The 18,711-nt window shown below is 46.8% G+C and overlaps 1 protein-coding gene across 2 annotated transcripts in view; it reads left to right on the top strand.

Annotated features, from left to right (window-relative positions):
• The window catches only part of NXPE3 (neurexophilin and PC-esterase domain family member 3), a 92,920-nt gene that overhangs the window by 38,624 nt on the left and 35,585 nt on the right, over positions 1-18,711 (top strand). Inside the window, exon 2 of one of the 2 annotated variants that reach the window (XM_075542595.1) lies at positions 15,327-15,584. In XM_075542595.1, coding sequence (XP_075398710.1) covers positions 15,492-15,584 — 93 coding nt within the window. In that variant the 5' untranslated portion in view covers positions 15,327-15,491. Of the gene's footprint in view, positions 1-15,326; positions 15,585-18,711 lie in introns of those variants that run through there. The other variant, XM_075542594.1, reaches the window with a different exon arrangement.

Raw genomic sequence — 18,711 nt, 5'->3', positions numbered from 1 at the left:
AGACCCTGCCCTGTAGCCCATCGCCGCCTGATCAGAGAAGCCTCTGATGGTGGTGAGAGCGGTTCGCAGGCTGGGTGTCTGGCGATCGCTGGAAAAGATGCAAAAATCTGTGTGTAATTTTTGACAAAATGCCCTCACTTTCATTATTTAAAGGAGGATGATATAGAATCACACAACTCTACCAGGCCGCCCCTCTCCCCATGGTGGCTAATTATCATTTGGCACACCAGCTTGCGCTTGAAGTCTGCAGGACTCCCAGACCCTGCTAATTAATTGTCTGATTCTATGCAGTGGAGGCAGCAGCTCGCGATTCTTCCATGACGGTTGGGCTCTGCTCGCCTTCTGCTGTGCTCAATAGCTTCGCTTCATGTGTGTTACTCTCATGGTCCCTTTGGGGCTGATAAAGTGCTGTTATCTGTTCCTGAGAAAGGAAACGAAGGGCAAGCAGTGAAATAATGTAAGCTACAATTTAGACACCATTTCTAAGAGCCCATCCCTAACCAACTATATAAGGGACCAACCTTACTCTACTCTATACTGTTAGTTGTCTGACCTGACCATACAGCATAAGCATCTGATGACCTTTTATAAAAGCTGTTTCTTGGACCTTACGTACATAGATTATAATTTAATTATATATATATATATATATTTTTTTTTTTCCAGGCATAGATATTTTAAAAAGCTTTTAGGCTCAATTTTAGCATGCATTCAGGATTGAGAAACTATCACCATGTCCCCTTTCCCCTTCTGTTTCTTATGGCATTTACTATCAGTGCTTATTTAACTTGTACTCCTCCAACCCCCACACCCAGGTAAGCAAGCACCTTGAAACATGGGGCCTAGTTTTGGGAGAAGGGGGAGGGAAGGCCGAGGTGACTCAGTAATTTGGGCATATGAGGTGGGTATGTGTTTTTACACTTTTATTTTAAGCTCAATTTACTCTTGAGCCATAAGTTTTTGCTTCTTCAGTTTCTTCTGGGAAATCTCTTTCTACTGTGAAACTACCTTTTCTAGTTTAAGAACAATTTGTTCCTTTTCAGGAAGGATCATTTCAGTGTGACAGGAGGAGCTCATGTATGGGCTGAACCGACATGAGTGCATCTTGGGGGCTTTGTTCACCTGGGTGTGCTCAATGACCAGAGAATCCACATCTAAACCTTTATGGACATGAAAAATTCAGCACTCTTTTGGGCCACCGACCCTGGGGCCAACCCCACTGTGTGGCCTGGCCACACCTTCCCAACTCTACCATTGTGACGTTGGAAGGACACACACTGCTTGTACAAAGTGACATGTTCCAAATATTTGGTGACTTTCTGGATAGGCATACCCTTGATGGCTTGGCCAGTCTCCAGGTGTTCTTAAAATGGATCCGAAGATTCGACTCTCTTGATTTGCATGATTTTGTGGGGTTTTCTGGGTCCAGTGAGTAGGGAACCATTTTGGCAGATCACTTGAGGCCACCACAGGAAGAGCTGAGGTGGGTATTTTTAAAGGAGCTGTGGTCTGGGAAAGAAGCCCTGCCGACCAGTGCCCCTCTTTCAGCCTGGCCCAAGGATTGTGTCCTGAGCTTGAGGGGATTCAGGACTGATCAAGGAAGAAGACAGGCTCACGATGCAAAAGCAGTGATGCATAAGCTCAAGCTATTTTGTGGGGGCAATGTATTGATAGCTACATGCAAGGGCAGGGATCCCCCACAACAGGCAGTCTTCCAGTGGCATGTAGCCCAGGGAGCCACCAGAAGGGGAAGTGCACCTGAAAAAATCCAGAGAAGAGGAGAAAGGAGAAGGGAAGGTTTGTGTATACCTTATATGAAGTTTCTCTGCATCAAAGTGGGTGCTCTCTGAGTCAGAGAACTCTTAACAGCAGCAGGATCTAGCTCCTTTCGGCGACATGGTTGTCTCTTGTCTGTACCCCCCAGAGAGGAGCCCTGGTGGCCCAGGGGTTACACACTGGGCTGCTAACTGCAGAGTCATCTGGGGGAGAAAGACAGGGCCATTGCACCCCCGTAAAGTTACAGGTTTGGAAGCCCACAGTAGCAGTTCTACCCTGTCCTATAGGCTCACTGGAGGGCAGTGAGTTTTTGATAGCAGCTACCAGATGTTGGGGCAGTTTCTTGGGGTATGTATAGCAGATCTGTAAGTGGCCAGGCCAGAGTTCTCAGATAGACACATCTCAGTAACTATATTGAAAGACAAAGGAATGCCAGCTGTGGTGTGGTTGACTATGCCTTGGGCTGTTAACTGCAAGATAAGCAGTTTGGGCTGTCCACTGCCAGATCAGTGGTTCCAATCCCCAGTCTCCCTGTGGGAGAAAGAATAGGCTCTCTGTTTCACCAAAGGATTTACAGCCTCATAAACCTAGGGAGCAGCGGTACTCTGCCATAGAGGGTGCAGAATGGACTTGATGTCAGTGGCTTTTTAATTAATGGTGGTGTTGTTTCTTGAAGGGTATGCTCTTCAATACCAAGATATAACGGTGGTTTGTTGGGTAACTTCTGCCAACTGAAAATTAACACCGGCGTCTTCAGATATTGAATGTATCAGCTGTTTGAGCAAAGTGAGGAGTTATCCACAATACACAGTCTGCAGGAGTTAAATGTAAGCTATAAGGTGGTGCTTTGGTTTGTTTTTCAGTGGATACTTTCCGTAATGTAAGATCAAAAGTAAATCCGAATTGGCTACCACAACTCAGGCTAGCCTGAGGCTGCACGATGCACTGAGTAACTGTTGACCATGCTTTAATGTGTGGTCATGCTTCTTGGAATGTAATATGAAAAATTTGAAACACCACCTCAACTACCTTACAATTGTTAGAGTGCCTACTTACTCTTTTAGACTCTAATTTGGCAATCTGCCCCACCCCCACCCCCCATCCAACTCCCTGCCTCATGTTGATTCTGACTCACAGTGATCCTATAGAACAAGATAGGTCTTCCCCTGGGACTTTCTGAGACGGCAACTGTCTCTGGGAGCAGAAAGTTGCATGTCTGTCTCACGCTTGGCCGGCTGCTTGGCTGAACTGGTGGTTAGCAGCCCGCTGCAGTGCCCACGACACTGCCAGGGCTCCCTCTATTTTGGCACAGGAGGGGCATTTAATGAAAATAGACTTTCTGATGGGGCTAGATTGAGGCAGTAGATTCTATGTAATGAAAAAAAAAAGATTCTAGATACAAATATCTCCTGGTCTCTTGTAAAAAATATTAAAGGTAAGTTAATGAGTATGCCAAACATACCAGATCTAATTTTTTGCTTTTTATAAAAGGCTCTCAAATGTAAATGTAATTGCCAGATAGGAGTGAAGTTCACATATCTAGATTATGTATGCACATTGTGGATGCCCAGAGACCAGTTAGACTGCCTAGAATACTAATCCTTTAAAGTGCATTTGTAAAATGTTGGTTTTTATGTAAGTCCTGTGATATAATAGGATTGTCTAAAATAACTGAATTTAAATTAAGTAGGTGAACACTTCGATACCACCTAAATCCATTGAGATATAAATGTGGATCGATGTTAAAAATGAAGGCAATGTAGTGACAACGCAGCAAATTGTCTAGCCACAGCCCTTGTTACACGCATGCAATGACCTTCGTTTTCCTGATGTGTCCAGGTAAGGAGGGGAAGATGCTGATTGTGTTGTGGTTCAGATGTGAGAACAGACTTCATTGTGAAGGGAGACTCTCACTGCCATTAATAGAAAATAGCCAGGAGTGGAGCTCAGCCTTTGTACCCCGAGATTGTGGCCCAAAGGACCTCCTAGGTCCAGGAGGCAGCGTTGACGTCTGGGGAGGGGCAGAGCAGCAGCAGCAGCAGCAGACGGAGCTGGAGCAGAGCATGAGGCAAAGCAGCTAACTTCCCAGCTCACAAAGAAGTAAAGCTGAGAATTTGGGGGCAGGAAGCTGGCTTGTGGAGTGGGGTGCTTCTGGCACTGGGATTGCTGGCTCATGGAGCTGGAGCTGAATGCCCTCAGGTTGAGGCTGAGGGTAGAGTAGCAGGCCCAGGGAACCTTTATGAACAGCCCCCCCAAATTTTATAACATTGCTGAGCAAGACAGAGGCAAGATCTAGCTGAGAAACAACAAAGCCCTCATGGAAGAAACACACCAGCCTGTGTGATCACAGGGTGTCGAAGGGATCAGGTATCAGGAATCAAAGAACAAAAAAATCAAATCATTTTGAATGAGGGGCAGTGCTGAGTGGGGACCCAGAGCCCATCTGTAGAAAACTGGACATCCCCTTACAGAAGAGTCTCAGGGAGGAGACGAGCCAGTCAGGGTGCAGTATAGCAACGATGAGACATACAACTTTCATCTAGTTCTTAAATGCTTTCTCCCCCACCACTATCATGATCCCAATTCTACCTTAAATCCGGCTAGACCAGAGGATATACATTGGTACAGATAGGAACTGGAAATACAGGGAATCCAGGACAGATGAACCCCTCAGGACCAGTGGTGAGAGTGGCGATACAGGGAGTGTGCAGGGAAGGTGAGGGAGAAGGGGGGAACTGATTACAAGGATCTACATATGACCTCCTCCCAGGGGGACTGACCGTGGAGAAATGGGTGAAGGGGGACGTTGGTATGACAAAATAATAATTTATCAATTACCCAGGGCTCATGGGGGAGGGGGGAAGTGCGGAGGGAGGGGAAATTGATGGATGTCAGGGGATCAAGTAGAAAGCAAATGTTTGGAGAATGATGAGGGCAACATGTACAGGAGTGCTTGACACAATGGATGGATGTGTGGATTGTGTGATTTAATAATAATAAAAAGACAGGCCAGACCAAAGTCCACAGATATTTAAGACTGTGGAGTGCAATTCTCTACTCTGAAACACAATAGGTCTCCACATCTGGAGCAGACTCAGTGGAAAGTAGTTTGGGCTTTTTTTCTCAGGTGTCCCACACCTCTCCTCTTTCCTTCTCTTTTTTTTTTAATCCCCTCCCCCCTCCTTCTTTTTATGGAAAAGAGAAAAGCAGACCTGGACTGGGTCCAAACTAAAAAATGTTTATAGTTAAAACATTTCAAAGAATATCTGCTTTTCATAGTTGCTGAGTTAGATCTTGGAACTTAACAGGGTACAGTATTCAGAGAGAATGATGTCTCAATTAAATAGTCTATTATATAAATGAATCAATGATGCCCACTGAGTCATTGCCGTTTGACGGCTGATTTGGATTTAGTTGTTTCTTCAGCTACTAGCTTGTTTACCTTCCTGACCGCCATGGGTTCATCCGCCAGTTCTGGCTGTACTTCTTTCCGGGCAGATATGCTTATTCTTCTGCCAGTCCACAGTGCTCTTTTCAGTGTGCTGTGCTAACACCAACATTCCAATGCATCAGTTCTTTTTCAGGCTTCCTTGTCCACTGTCCAACTTTCGTTTGTGCTTGAGGCTATTGAAGATACCGTGTTTTGGGGTAGGCACGGTAATCCCCTATGAGCCTTGTGTAGCAGATTTCCCTAAAGCAATACATTGTTCTGACTGCTGCCTCTGTGAGCACTGATTACGGATCCAAGTAAAATGACATCCTCACAACTTCAACCCTTTCTCCTTTTGTTGTGATGTTATTATTGATCCAGCTGGGGAGACTGTTGTTTCCTTTACAGTCAACTGTAATCCATTTTGAAGGCTGCCATCATTGATTTCCATCCGCTGGTGCTTCAAGTCCGGTCCGCTTTCAGCAAGGGAGGCCGTGTCATTTGCATATTGCAGGTCGTTAATGAGGCTTCCTTCAACCCCATGCCAGATTCTTTTTCCTATAGCCCAGCTTCCCTGATTGTTTGTTCAGCCAGCAGATTGAGTAACAGATTGGGAAGTGTGGTGAACGGATCCTGACACACGTCCTTCCTGATTTTAAACCGTGCAGTATTCCCTTGTTCTGTACTCGGTTGATGTATAGATTCCACAAAGAAAATGTCCCTATTCACACCACCCCCAAAAGCCATACTTAACATTTTATGTATAGTTTTCTATCTATAAAATTGTATTCTTAATTTCTTTTTTAAGAATTATGAGATAATACAGATATTCCACAGTTCAATCATGTCAAGCCGAATTATACAATTGCTTCCACAATCAGTTTCCAAGCATACTTTTTCTTCCTGAACTCTTTGACATCGCCTCCCATTTACCCCATCACCACCCCTGTGTACAAAGAACCCTGATTCTACTTGCCCTTCAATCGTGGGGTTCATTTACCAGAAACCAGAAAAACATAGACCACAACTTCCAGAGGATGACCCCAATGACATAACACCTCTGAGATACGCCCTAATCTGGACAGATGAAACCGGAATAAAGCAATGCCCAGGGCAGGTTTGCTGGGACAGTACATATCTCCATGTAGCATACAGGGCATGCTGGTCACCTACCAACAAACAGTTCCACCATCTGTGCACTCGATTTTTTAAAAAAGATCATTTTATTGGGGGCTCTTACAGCTCTTATAATAATCCATACATCAATTTGATCATATTTGTACTTTTGTTGCCATAATTATTTTCTAAACATTTACATTCTATTCTATTTGAGCCCTTGGTATCAGCTCCTCTTTTTACCCTCCCCCCCCCACCTTCATGACCCCTTGATAAATTATAAATTGCTATTATTTTCATATCTTATACCACCAACTGCTGTCTCTCCCCCCCCCCCGGCCCCAGTTTCTTCCCTGCTCCTTTCCCATGCTTCCCCCTACCTTCCTGGTAGTGAGACTCCCATTTCTGTACCTGGGGGGTTTATCTGACCTGGATTCCATGTGTCCTGAGCTCCTGTCTGTATCTGTGTACAGGCTCCAGCCTAGCCCGCAGTGAAAGGCAAGATTGGGGACATGATACTAGGGGGGAGGTGTACTCTTAATTTCTACTTTTCCTTTATTTTTAGTGTCTTAAACTTTTAAAATTATGTGCTAATTTCTTTTGAAGTGGGGAAGATGATCTAAAAGTGAGAAATGATCACTGAGCTTTCGATGTGGCATGGGAAAACACTGGCTGTTTGAGTTCAGTGCTTCACTCAGGGAGGAGAGTTAGATGTGGATGCTAATATCTTAGTTACAGGAAGCATCTCCTCTTAGGAAGTGGAAATTTCCAGCAAAGCAAATGACATTGAATTTTATATTTTTATTTAATTATATAATACAGAGTGTTTAATGCTTAGCTCTACCTGGCTCTTGGTGCTTAGTTGGTGTTGCATCAATATTGGATTGGATGAATGAATGGATGACTCCTTACAAGAACTCTCTCCAAAGAAATTAAAACTTTAAAATAAGCTGTAGATCATGTAGAAGTAGCCCATCCAACATCTACCTTGATGTTGGCAATAGATAAGTAGGCAAATCAGCCGCCGAGGAAGATACCAAAAGGAAGGTTTTCTTCAAGAAGCTCTCAAAAATGTTCAGAGCCTGAGCAGGTTGATCCTGGGACACCATGTGCTGAGACCTTGATGGAGGAGTGAGAGTTTGTATTTTTTATGAAGTCAGCACCGAGTTGTTCCAAGATCAGGATTGCTTGGGGCTCACCACTGGCTGCTTCAGGACCTCACAAACCTCTCCTTACCTAAGACGTTGTTAGCCATGTTGGTGTTCTTGAAGACAAGTCACACTGTGATAGCACCTGGTAGAGAGGGACCATGTCCAGGTACTGCCTTTGGTACTGAGAACGACCGTGAGGGCCACACGGCTCCCAGATAGGGAGGGAGTTGGTGATGTGGCGGGCCTGTCTCACCTTGCTCTGGTTCAGCAGTATGGGCACACGTGGTGGTAGCGTTTGTGCACGTAGGTGCCCCAGGGATGGGCCCCTCTGGAGGCTCGTAGGCTCATAAGGATTCCATACTTTAATTTTTTTGATTGCTCTGGGAAGATTCCTCTTTTCCTGCTAGAGTCATTCTGATCCAGCGCTGTCATTCTCACTTGAGTCCAAGGTGACTTTGGATGCCAAATGATGCTTTCTTCCTCGCTTTTCAATGAGTTTCTTTTCATAAATGCTGCAGTATAATGGGTTTCTATTTATATGTGGTCCTTTTGCTCCTGGGTTTGTCGTGCTGCCAGGATTATTTTCTAGGTTGTAATATTGCAAAAGGCTTGGCGAATCTCTTGCCAATAGGATGTGAATAGGGCGAGTCAAAAGGGGCGGCCACTTACTATGCAAATGTCCACACCAAGCATTATGTCCTCTAGGGCCTGGTCTCTCCTAACAGCATGTTCAGTAAGTGGCTGTGGCCTACTAAGGGAATTGTTCACTTTGTCATTGGTGGGAGGAGTGGGCTTATAAGGAGGCCAGTCCCACCGGGGTTGAGGAAGACTGCCTTACTAGATGAAGAATACTGTGGAGCAGAAAGCATCTTTGGACCCGGAGTTGCTGCAGTGAGATCCTCTTAACGTCAATAGCTGTTAACACTAGAAGCCATGTGAGATAACGTGAGATAGAGATGGCAGTGTGAGCAGCAGGAAAGGTGAACGCTTCTGCGCACGAGCCTTGTGCCTGCAGGGACTTCTCAGAGAGCCAGGAGAGCTGAAACACTTGCTCGGACAGGGCATATGCCGAAGCCTGGACCTGGTACTGGACACAGCCGAGAAGCAGCTTTGGTGCGGTCTTGGTTGGAAGCTGTACTCCTGACTTCTTAGGTGTATGTACTTACTTCCAGTTTGATTCTGATGTCTGCAACTCCCTCCACAAACCACTTAGTCGTGAGTACGTGTGGCCATTGCAGTGAATTAGCAAACCCGGGAGAGAAAGAGAGAATGTTGTGGAGAAGACAGCTGGTGTCAGAATTGGTAAAAAAAAAAGAAAGGTAGAGAGTGAAAATCAAAAGATACCAGGCTTACTGGTCTGACAGAGACGGGTGCAGGCCCCAAAACGATGGCCCTTATACTCCAGGTCTGACACCGAACTCACTTTTGCGTTAGACTAATCAACCAGTTGAGATGTAATGGGTGGCCTGTACCCAAGGACGAAGCTCCGAGGGTTAGGAAAGAGGGAGCGATGGAAATAGGAAACAAAGGGCGGAAGTGGCGTCAACAAATCTATCCTGTGGGGATTGCAATGGAGGAATTGACTCAGAATGTGGATGAATTGCGGAATGTGAAAGAGATGATCTGTAAACCTTCACCTAATTCACAATAAACATTAAAGGCCCACAGTGAAGGTATGCCCGCCCTTCCCCTCCTAGGAATCAGTTCTGTGCTAGGGCGCTTCTCATTTCCTGTCCTCAGTTTACATGGTAGGGCACTGTTGGTGTCAGGTACCATTGAGTCTGTCCTGACCAGTAGTGACCCCGTGCACAACACAGTGAACTAAATGCTTCTGGCTCCTCAGCCAGCCTCACGGTTGTGCCTCTGCTCGAGTTCATTGTTTGCAGCCACTTCTGCAGGGACCGATCTTGCCTGGTGACATGTCCAACGTATGAGATTGAAGGCTCAGCACTCCTGCCTCTACGGAGCACACTCTAAGGAGCCTCCAAGGAACACTTCCTCCAAGACAGATGGATTTGATGTTTTAGCAGTCCCTGGTACTTTCAATGTTCTTCTCCAGAACCATGATTCAAATGCACCCATTCTTCTTCAGTCCTCCTTATTCAGTGTCCCACTTTCACATGCATGTGAGGCAACTGAAAATACCATAGCTTGGTTCAGGTGCACCTTCGTCCTTAGAGTACCATCCTTGCTTTTCAATGCCTTGTGCAGCAGATTTACCCAATGCAATGCATCTTCTGATCTCAACTGGTGTTTCCAGGAGCATGATTGTGGGTCCAAGCAAGACTAAATCCTTTGACAATCCACCCCTTTCTCCGTTTATCGTGATGTTACCTGTTGGTCCCGTTGTGAGGATTTTTGTCTCCGCTTTACATTGAGTTGGAATTCACACTGAAGGCCTTCATCTCTGTACATCAGCCAGTGCTTCAAGTCCTCACTTCAACAAGCAAGGTCGTGTCAGCTGCACATCGCAGGTTTAAATAAGCCGTCCTCCAATCCTGGTGCCATATTCTTTTTCACATAGTCCAGCTTCTCTGGTTATTTGCTCAGCATACACATTGATGATGCCATTAGATTGCAAATGCCTAAGCTTATATTTGTAGGGAAATAACAAACCTGCTACAAATTTCTTTTTTAAATTTAGAGCTCTTTCCTTAAATTATTTTTCCCCCAAATCTGATTTAGTGTCTCATTTCCCCTTATGTCTCATCTTGGCTTTTTCCTTTAAAAAAGCAACTGTGTTTTTGACATTTGTGATTTCTACTTACTGCTAAAATAATTAGGACAGAGAGAGAAAGATAAGGTGACAAAAACTGCTCACAAGTCATTGCTAGTAACATTTTTGTGCATGTCTTCCAAGAGATCTCTCTGATTGACCTCAGTCTACATCTATTTGTTCTTTTAAAATAATGTTTTAAAGTATTTTTGAACAAGCAAACAAACAAAATATTTTTGGTGAGGATGTTCTTAGCAGTTTAAGTCCCCATCCAACAATTTCTACACATGTTCATTGACATCGGTTATGTTCTTTGCAATGTATGAGCAAACTTATTATTTCCATTCTGATTATTTTATTTCCGCTAATCTAGTTTTCCTGCCCTCTGACAGTCTCACCTTTGCTGTAAAGTAACTATTGATTATTTCATCTCAAAAAGCCGCTATTTCGAAGGAACATGGTCTTAGGAGTGACATTCTTTTTTGAGCCAGTTTGGTCTTGAGCTCCAGAGTGACTTCCGGAGTGGTCTCAGTTGAGGCTGGAAGAGTACGTCGGGATCACAGTCTCTGGAAGCCCTCTGGTTTCCACCCATCTAACGGGTCTTTGGTTTTTGGCTCTAGGAACTTGACTTCTGCTTCAAGTTTCTCCATTCATTCTGTCTGGGCCCTTCGGTTGTCAGTAGTGGTAGGCTGACTGATGACTCAGGGAGACTGTTTGGCTCATGCACTCGTTTCTGCTTTGGGTTACTGGCTTCCCTCTTCCCCTTTGGCTCCGGAGGAGTAGAGACCAACTACAGTATCTGAGATCCACGGTGCTCAAGCTTTTAAGACGCTAGGCTCTGATCACCACAGTAGGACGTAGGACGAACTTTATGAACTCCAGTGTGCCCATCGACTGAGGTCCCCTGTGAGATTATGGCCTTCCTCGAGGCTGTATCTGTTTAACGTGCACAACTAGGCCTCCAATGTCAGAGACCTGCTTGCACTCCGCAGGCCATCAGCTTTTTCCTGGCATGACCGTCCATATTGTATTTCAGTAGGAGTCGCTGACCATGAGCGACTCGCTGGCTGTTTTCTTCGCTACTTTTAGCCCCCGAGTTCCTTTACTTCTGGGGCTCTTGCCCTTGGCATCCTTCAGTGTCTTGTCCACTGATGTGCCGCCGACTGCCTCTGAATTGCACGGTCACCCTACACATCGCCCAGGTCCCCCGGCTCTTGCCTGCTTCTGCCTCCCGCGCAGGAACAACTCCTAGGGAGCACAGTGCGCTGCGCTCGCGGTCTCCGACATCCGAGCAGCCATGATTCTGATGACCGCCTCCTGGGAGGGTTTTGATGGCAGAGTGGTTGGTGCCCCGGTGACAGCCATGTCCTCTATTTTACCGTCATGCCTTCCCAGGCACTTCTGGTTGAATAGGCAGCTCTGGGGGTCATGGGATAGTGAATGCCGTCTTGTGCTGGTGCTTTGCATTCCCGCCGATGCGGCCAGGAATAGTGGGTTTATTATTCCTCTGTGAGAAGAAATACACCGTCTAATCTAAGTTTAAATTTTAAGGACAAGTTTCTCTTTACTACTTCTTTCTTTCCTTCCTTCCTTCCTTTCTTTCCTGCTTTCAATGACCCTGACCACATCCTCACCCCCCAAACCAACCCCCCCCCCCCTTCTGTTCCTTAGTGTACTGATCTGCATTGTGCTTGCAGGCCCTCAGGAGCTGGGTGGGTTTACTAGTAAACTGCCTGTTTTTCCCTGAGGAGTTGGAGTCAGCATAGTTGGTGGGGGGGGGGCAGAAAGTAAAATCCTCCGTGGGATGAACCCCTCGAGAAGGCATGAAAATGACCCAGTGGGAGCTGCAGGGCCACACCTAGGGAGACGGTGCAGGTGGAAGCAGGACGGGGCAGGGGGCCTTGCAGACTGTGGCAGGACTTAGGGGCTAATCAGGGAACTGGCTCTTGTTTCCTTCTTCTCACCTAACCCCTTATGGCGCTGCTCAGTTGTGGGCTTGTGTGGGCTAGCTGGCTGGTTTCATGCTTGTCTGCTCCAGGACACACGTGGGCTGGGTGCTCTTTAAATGAACCTGGAATGGGATGCCAGTTGTAGTTAGTAAAACTGGGCTCCCTGTATGCATATCCTCTCCCACAAACACCCTTTCTTCAGAAGACTGGGATACACTCAGACGGCTCAGGGACGGGGCTCTGCACGCCAATTGTCAGAGTCTTTGTGAAGAATGTTTCTTGAGCCATCCTGGAACATAGTATCATAGGGAGAGCTATTGTGTAGAGCAGAAGTTATGAACATTGCAATTTCACGAATACCTATTAGGCTGTTGCCCAAAGACAGGATGTGGATACAATTTTTTTTTGATGTGGATACAATTTATAGGATCTGTAGTCCCATGGATCCTTTTCTGCTTTTAGTTTAAATTTTTAGCCTTCCCATTCAGTGTAAGCAGATCCCAGAAGGGATACTACATTGACTTCATACTTCTTTAATCTCGTCTCTGACTGCCCACTCAATATTCTCTCTCACCCTGGCCAACTAGAGATAGGCCAGGGATCACAAGTGAAAAGGACACAGTTATTTATACTGTTAAAAAGGCAGGGACCAACTGATTACAAGGATCTACATGTGACCTCCTCCCTGGGGGACGGACAACAGAAAAGTGGGTGAAGGGAGATGTGGGACAGAGCAAGATATGACAAAATAATAATTTATAAATTATCAAGGGTTCATGAGGGAGGGAGGAGTGGGGAGAAAGGGGAAAAATGAGGAGCTGATGCCTGGGGCTTAGGTGGAGAGCAAGTTTTGAGAACAATGAGGTCAGTGAATGTACAAATGTGCTTTACATAATTGATGTATGTATGGATTGTGATAAGAGTCATATGAGCCCCTAATAAAACAATTAAAAAAAAAAGAAAAAAAGACAGGAAAGGAGAAGCAGTAAAAGAAAAAAAAGGCAAGGACCAGCCACAAACTTGGGGAGCCCCCATTACCCCCCAACCTTCTGACTGGCCATAATATTGGAGCCTGATTTCCTACTCTTTCTGGATCCCAGCTGCAACCTGGGAGTCCACAAGACGCCCTTACTTTCTGATCCGCTGGTTCCCACTGCCCCTTTGGGTGTGATAGTTTGCTGAAACAACTCAGAGTATCCAGGGTATCCCGTGCTCACAACTACAGGGGTATTATAGGCAAGAAGCATACAAATGGAGAGATGCAAAGGTGAGGTGTGGGACGGTTCCCAAGGCAAGCTTCCATGTCCCTCAGGAAGACTGCCCTCCGGAGAGCAGCTGTTCTAACCCAGAAGCTCGAGAAGGCTCCGCGTTCAGAGCTTTTATTGGCCACGCTTGCGTGATAGGCTAAATCACGCCTCCTCAGGACAGTCGATTTCAGCCTCCCAGGAGAATCTTCTGGCCTGGCCAGCCCTTTCTCCCAGCCCTGATTCTCACATGTGGCCTGGATGCTCCTCACTTAGTCCAAGAGTGAGTTCTCCAGAGTCAAGGACAAGGGCCACTTTATTGGGGTAAAACCAGGTCCCTTATCCCACACATGTAAGCATGGGAGTCTTTAAAAGCAGATGATAACTTGTCATCACTGTGCTGCTTATGTGGTTTCTGTTTTTTTAATTTTATAAAGACCCTATTTATTAAATCTTAACCAGGACAAAGATAAGACAAAGACAAATACCTGTATGCGGGAGACTGTCACCCTAAGGCAGTAATGGTGTCCCAGATTCTATTTTTATTTTATTTATTTTTAATCATTTTATTGGGGGCTCCAGTTTCTATTTCTAAAGTGTTTAATCAGGTATTCTAGTGGAGGGCACAAGAAATACATACAAATACTGAGACCAGCTAAGCGGAGACCATAATCAGTGCTATGAGAATTCGAAGGACAGGGCAGATGGAGAACTTGATAGAAAGTACACCAGGACAGCCGGTATCTCTTATGCAGCAGGGGTGGGGACGTCTTGCCCTGGACCTTCTGGGACGTAAATGGCTCAGAGCGTTGGAGGAGAGGCATGAAGGAGGGGTGCTTGCCGGGCGAAGCCACAGTTGCGTGAATATCAGTGCGTCGAAGACATTCTGAGGTTCCCTGCACCATGAGCATGCATCCCTTCCACCCCTACAACCCGGGGAAGCCTCACCGGGAACAAAACCACTAGCTCTCCTTTGTGACTTGTGTTGGAAAGCAGTAGTGGGAAGCGTTTGGGATCCAACACCTGGGAGAGAGTGACTGGTGGCCGACTCTGAAGTCCTTCGCCACGAGCAGCTGCACGGATGGCTCTGGGAGCCCCTTCGCCCACACCCCAAGCCTCTTTCCTCTCCCGCAGCTTCCGCATCGGGTTCTTCCCTCCATCTCCTTGTCACTAACCCGAGGGACCCCCAGGGCCACTTACGGAGCAGGGGAACTGGTAGTTCGCACCTGCTTCCTCCCCTCCCACAGTGGGAAGGGGATACGAAAGCCCCCCAAACTCACACGCTGGTTCCCGTCGTCACCCCTCTGGAGGGGTTGGGTGCCTCATTTTCCAGAGAGTGTCAGGATGATTTGTATAGAACTCTTTAGGAACACACCAGATTGCCTGCTAATGCCCTTTAAATAGATTTCGTATAGTAATGTTACCTGATTTAAGAGGGCAATGGTGGTTCTCTCACACAGGACACCCCGGTCTGTTCCCGACCAATGCCCCTCAGGTGCAGGACCAAGCGCGGGCGCCGTCAGCGAGGCTTGTGTGCCGCCCGCTGTGATGCGATCGGCTCCAGACCAGCGCGGGGGAAACCCTGGAGAAAGGGCTGATCTGATGCGCAGCTAGTCCTGGGGGGCAGGATGTTGGCGCGTCGTGTGGAGGGCTGTTCTGAGCAGCGCCTACGCCCCAAGGGCAAGGATGCCATCGTTCACTCTGGAGAAACCGAAATTCTGCCATCTCCGCACGAGGGCTCATATTTGTGCATGTCCAAGAGGCTTGCTGGGGACGGGGACGGGGTCTTGGAGGAGTCCGGGAAGGAATAGCTATTACTGCGCTGTGGGCCGTTGCTTTGGGCCCCAGAGAAAGCCTTGGAAGTGGAAACGCGCAGCCTTTCTGCTTGCCGGACCCCAGTGCAAGGCAATCGTTGATCTGTTCTCTCCTCTCCTCTCTTCGAAGGAGTTATTTGAAGCAAAACGTGCGGCTTAATCAACGCCAACCAAGGGCCTGCAGCTCAGAAAGACGGGCAGGCCAACCAGCAAGTGGGCAAGCCAGCAGAAATGGAGTTTTGAGGAGGGAAAGTAATAGGATGTCGGCCATGGGTGATCCGGACACAGCCAGACAATGTGGACCCATTTCTTCAAACTCCGACTTGTTTGCGGTGTGCTCGCGGTGCTGATGGTGGCGGTGCTGGTCATCACCGTCACTCAGGTGGAGGTGAGTACCCAGCGTCCTCGCGGGGGCGTGCTCGGACACCGAGAAGCTCGCCCTGCTCACAATGCGCACTTGCACCGATGCCCGCGTGGGTTGTACAAAGGAGTTGCACATTGAGCCGCCAAGCCCAGGGTCAGCAGTGTCACCCACCTGCCCCTCCATGGGCGGAAGATGCGGCCGTCTGCTCCCATCAGGACCACCAGGGCAGTTCTACTCCGTCCGCTGAGTCAGGCAGCGTCTTTCTGAGGTTTGTATTGTGATGTGCTTGCCGACTGATGTTGAAGAAGGTGGACGTGACTGGTTTTGTGTGCAAAAACGGATCATCATAATCGTCGAGACAGTGACGCACTTTTGGAGAAGTGCTGTAAATAAAGGAAAGGGTGATGAGGGAACTTCTGACCTGTACTTGTTTGTAAACATTTACATTATGAATTGGGCGAAGATTTGCAAAGGAGATGATCTTACAATTTACACACTTATTTTTCCTTCATCTCATTCACTGTAATCTCCTCAAGTGGAACATCCCTCATCCCCATCCCTCCCGGTGCTTCCTGCTTCCATCCCGCCTCCTTGCTCAACTCTTTGACCTTCCACCTTGGGCCATCGCTGCCTCTTTTATCTTACATGGTTGATTATTCTAGGGAGCACGTGCCCCATGGGAATGAGTGGGTCCCCTCATGGACCTGTCTTTTGTTTGGCCAAAATGATGGGGGCGAGTTCAGTTCCAGGCCTGAAGGGTGACTGAGGGCCATTGTCTGGGGCTCCAGCAATCCTTACTTCACAAGTGCTTGCTACTAAGGAAGGACTAGTGGTACCCTCCGCCCGGGTGAACTTACATTTGCCGCCACAGGAGTGGAGTAACTTTGGTACAGAAGGAAGCTCTTCTGTTTTGTTGTTGCGATACTTCTCAGGGTAACGTTCCACCTTAGTGATAGCATTTCTTTACGCATTGGCTTTTATTAGCCAAGATGCTCTAAAGCTAAGCCATACATTTTCTCATTTCCTGTGTGACTCACTTTCTGATTTTTAGGGGAACCCCTAGTTTCACTGTGCAAGGGGAAAAACATGTTGTGTTCCCGAGGTAAAATTTATAAGGCACTTTAAAGAATGCAAAGTGATTCTGTTAAAAATTGCAATTGGACATCCCTTATGGAAGGGTAGTGGGGAGGAGACGAGCCAGTCAGGGTACTGGCTCCCCCCCCCCGCCCTACTATCATGATCCCAATTCTACCTTACAAATCTGGCTAGACCAGGGGATCTACACTGGTACAGATAGGAACTAGAAGCACAGGGAATCCAGAGCGGATGATCCCTTCAGGACCAGTGGTGAGTGGTGATACTGGGAGGGTGGGGTGGAAAGGGCAAACCGATTATAAGGATTTGCATATAACCTCCTCCCTGGGGACGGATAACAGAAAAATGGGTGAAGGGAGAAGTCAGACAGTGAGTGAAAGATATGACAAAGCAATCATTTATAAATTATATAGGGTTCATGGGGGGGGGAGTGGGGAGGTAGGGGAAACATGAGGAGCTGATGCCAGGGGCTTAGGTGGAGAGCAAATGTTTTGAGAATGATGAGGGCAATGAATGGACAGATGTGCTTTACACAATTGATGGATGTAAGAATTGTGATAAGAATTGTATGAGCCCCTAATAAGATGATTAAAAAAAAAAGTCCTATCGGAAGTGGCTATAAAATATTCTTACATAATTTACTAAAGGTGTCAGTTCCACACTGATGTCGACTATACCCAGAACCTGTTATGGATGCTTCTAGAGAGTAGAGACACTCCGGATTTCTTAACAGAAAAAAGTGTCTTTAAAAAATGTGATTGTTTCTCAGATTATTTTCAGCAAATCATCAATCATCATGGCCTTTATCCCTGATGCAATCACTCTTTCTGCTGAGCCACCGACCCACACTTGTGGCCCGGAGCGTCAATTTTGTGCCTTTCCATTGCAGACGCATACATGTACCCACCCCTGTGTTTTTTGTTTTTAAAAGTTTTATATCAGTCTCAGGATTCTAATTCAGACAGTTTGTCCCCATCAGCAGTCACACCGGCCTCTCAGACTCTGGGAAGTGATAGTTGATCTCTGGAGTAAGCCTCTGGGTTGAATTTCAGTATTACCAGGAGACGATGTTTCAGGTACGTTTGTCTCCTGTTTTCACATTTGTGCTTTGGAAGGTTCCCTGTGTGTTCCACAGGGTCTTTTAGATACCATTTCAAAACAGCCCTGCTAGAAAGACTATTTTGCTTCCTTCGGTAATATGGTGCAGGATAATTAACTCCCACACAAAGATTGTATATCCTAAGGTACAAGTCCTGCCATTCCATTTATGGCACGTGGAGAGTTTTCCCGCATGTGCTCCCATAGCAGAATAAAGCAGGTCGCAAAGGAGTAAGCAGTGACCCAGAGAAGGTTTTACATATTGAAAAACCTTATTAATGCCCATGGCTTTCTAGGAGATTAGTGTCATTTACAGTGGTATTGTGCTCTTTGGAGGGAGGACTTCATTAGATCTTACTCATCATTGTACTCCCCATTGTGCTTCGCAGTGGCCTTCACATTATGAAAGTTAATTTATGGTACAAACAACTGAATTAATGGTAGAGGTGAGCACTAGGTTTGTGGGGTATAGATCTTAGACGGGTCCCCGATGCTGGTTACTGAAAATAGCCCAATCAATCCAGATGCCTTTGTTTTCCGAAAAAGCGGGGCTAGTAGTAGCTCCATAGGCTCCACACCTGGCCAACTGAGCTGGGGTGGGCGGGGCTCTAATGTGTCCATGCATATTCATTGAAGGGGATGCTCACAACCGGGTTTTCACTGGACATCTGGTACAGAAGGGCTGCGGGGAGGAGATGAGCTAGTCAGGGTACAGGCTAGCACTAATGAAACTTACAACTTTCCTCTAGTTCTTTAATGCTTCCTCCCTCCCACCATCATGACCCCAATTCTACCTTACAAATCCGGCTAGACCAGAGGATGTACAATGGTACAGATAGGAACTGGAAACACAGGGAATCCAGGACAGATGAACCCCTCAGGACCAGTGGCGAGAGTGGCGATACCGGGAGGGGAAAGGGAAGGTGGAGTGGAAAGGGGGAACTGATCACAGTGATCT

The sequence above is a fragment of the Tenrec ecaudatus genome, chromosome 2, assembly GCF_050624435.1.
Source record: "Tenrec ecaudatus isolate mTenEca1 chromosome 2, mTenEca1.hap1, whole genome shotgun sequence".
Taxonomy (NCBI): domain Eukaryota; kingdom Metazoa; phylum Chordata; class Mammalia; order Afrosoricida; family Tenrecidae; genus Tenrec; species Tenrec ecaudatus.
Note: the sequence above shows the minus strand (reverse complement) of the source record. Positions and strands in the feature narration are given on the sequence as shown.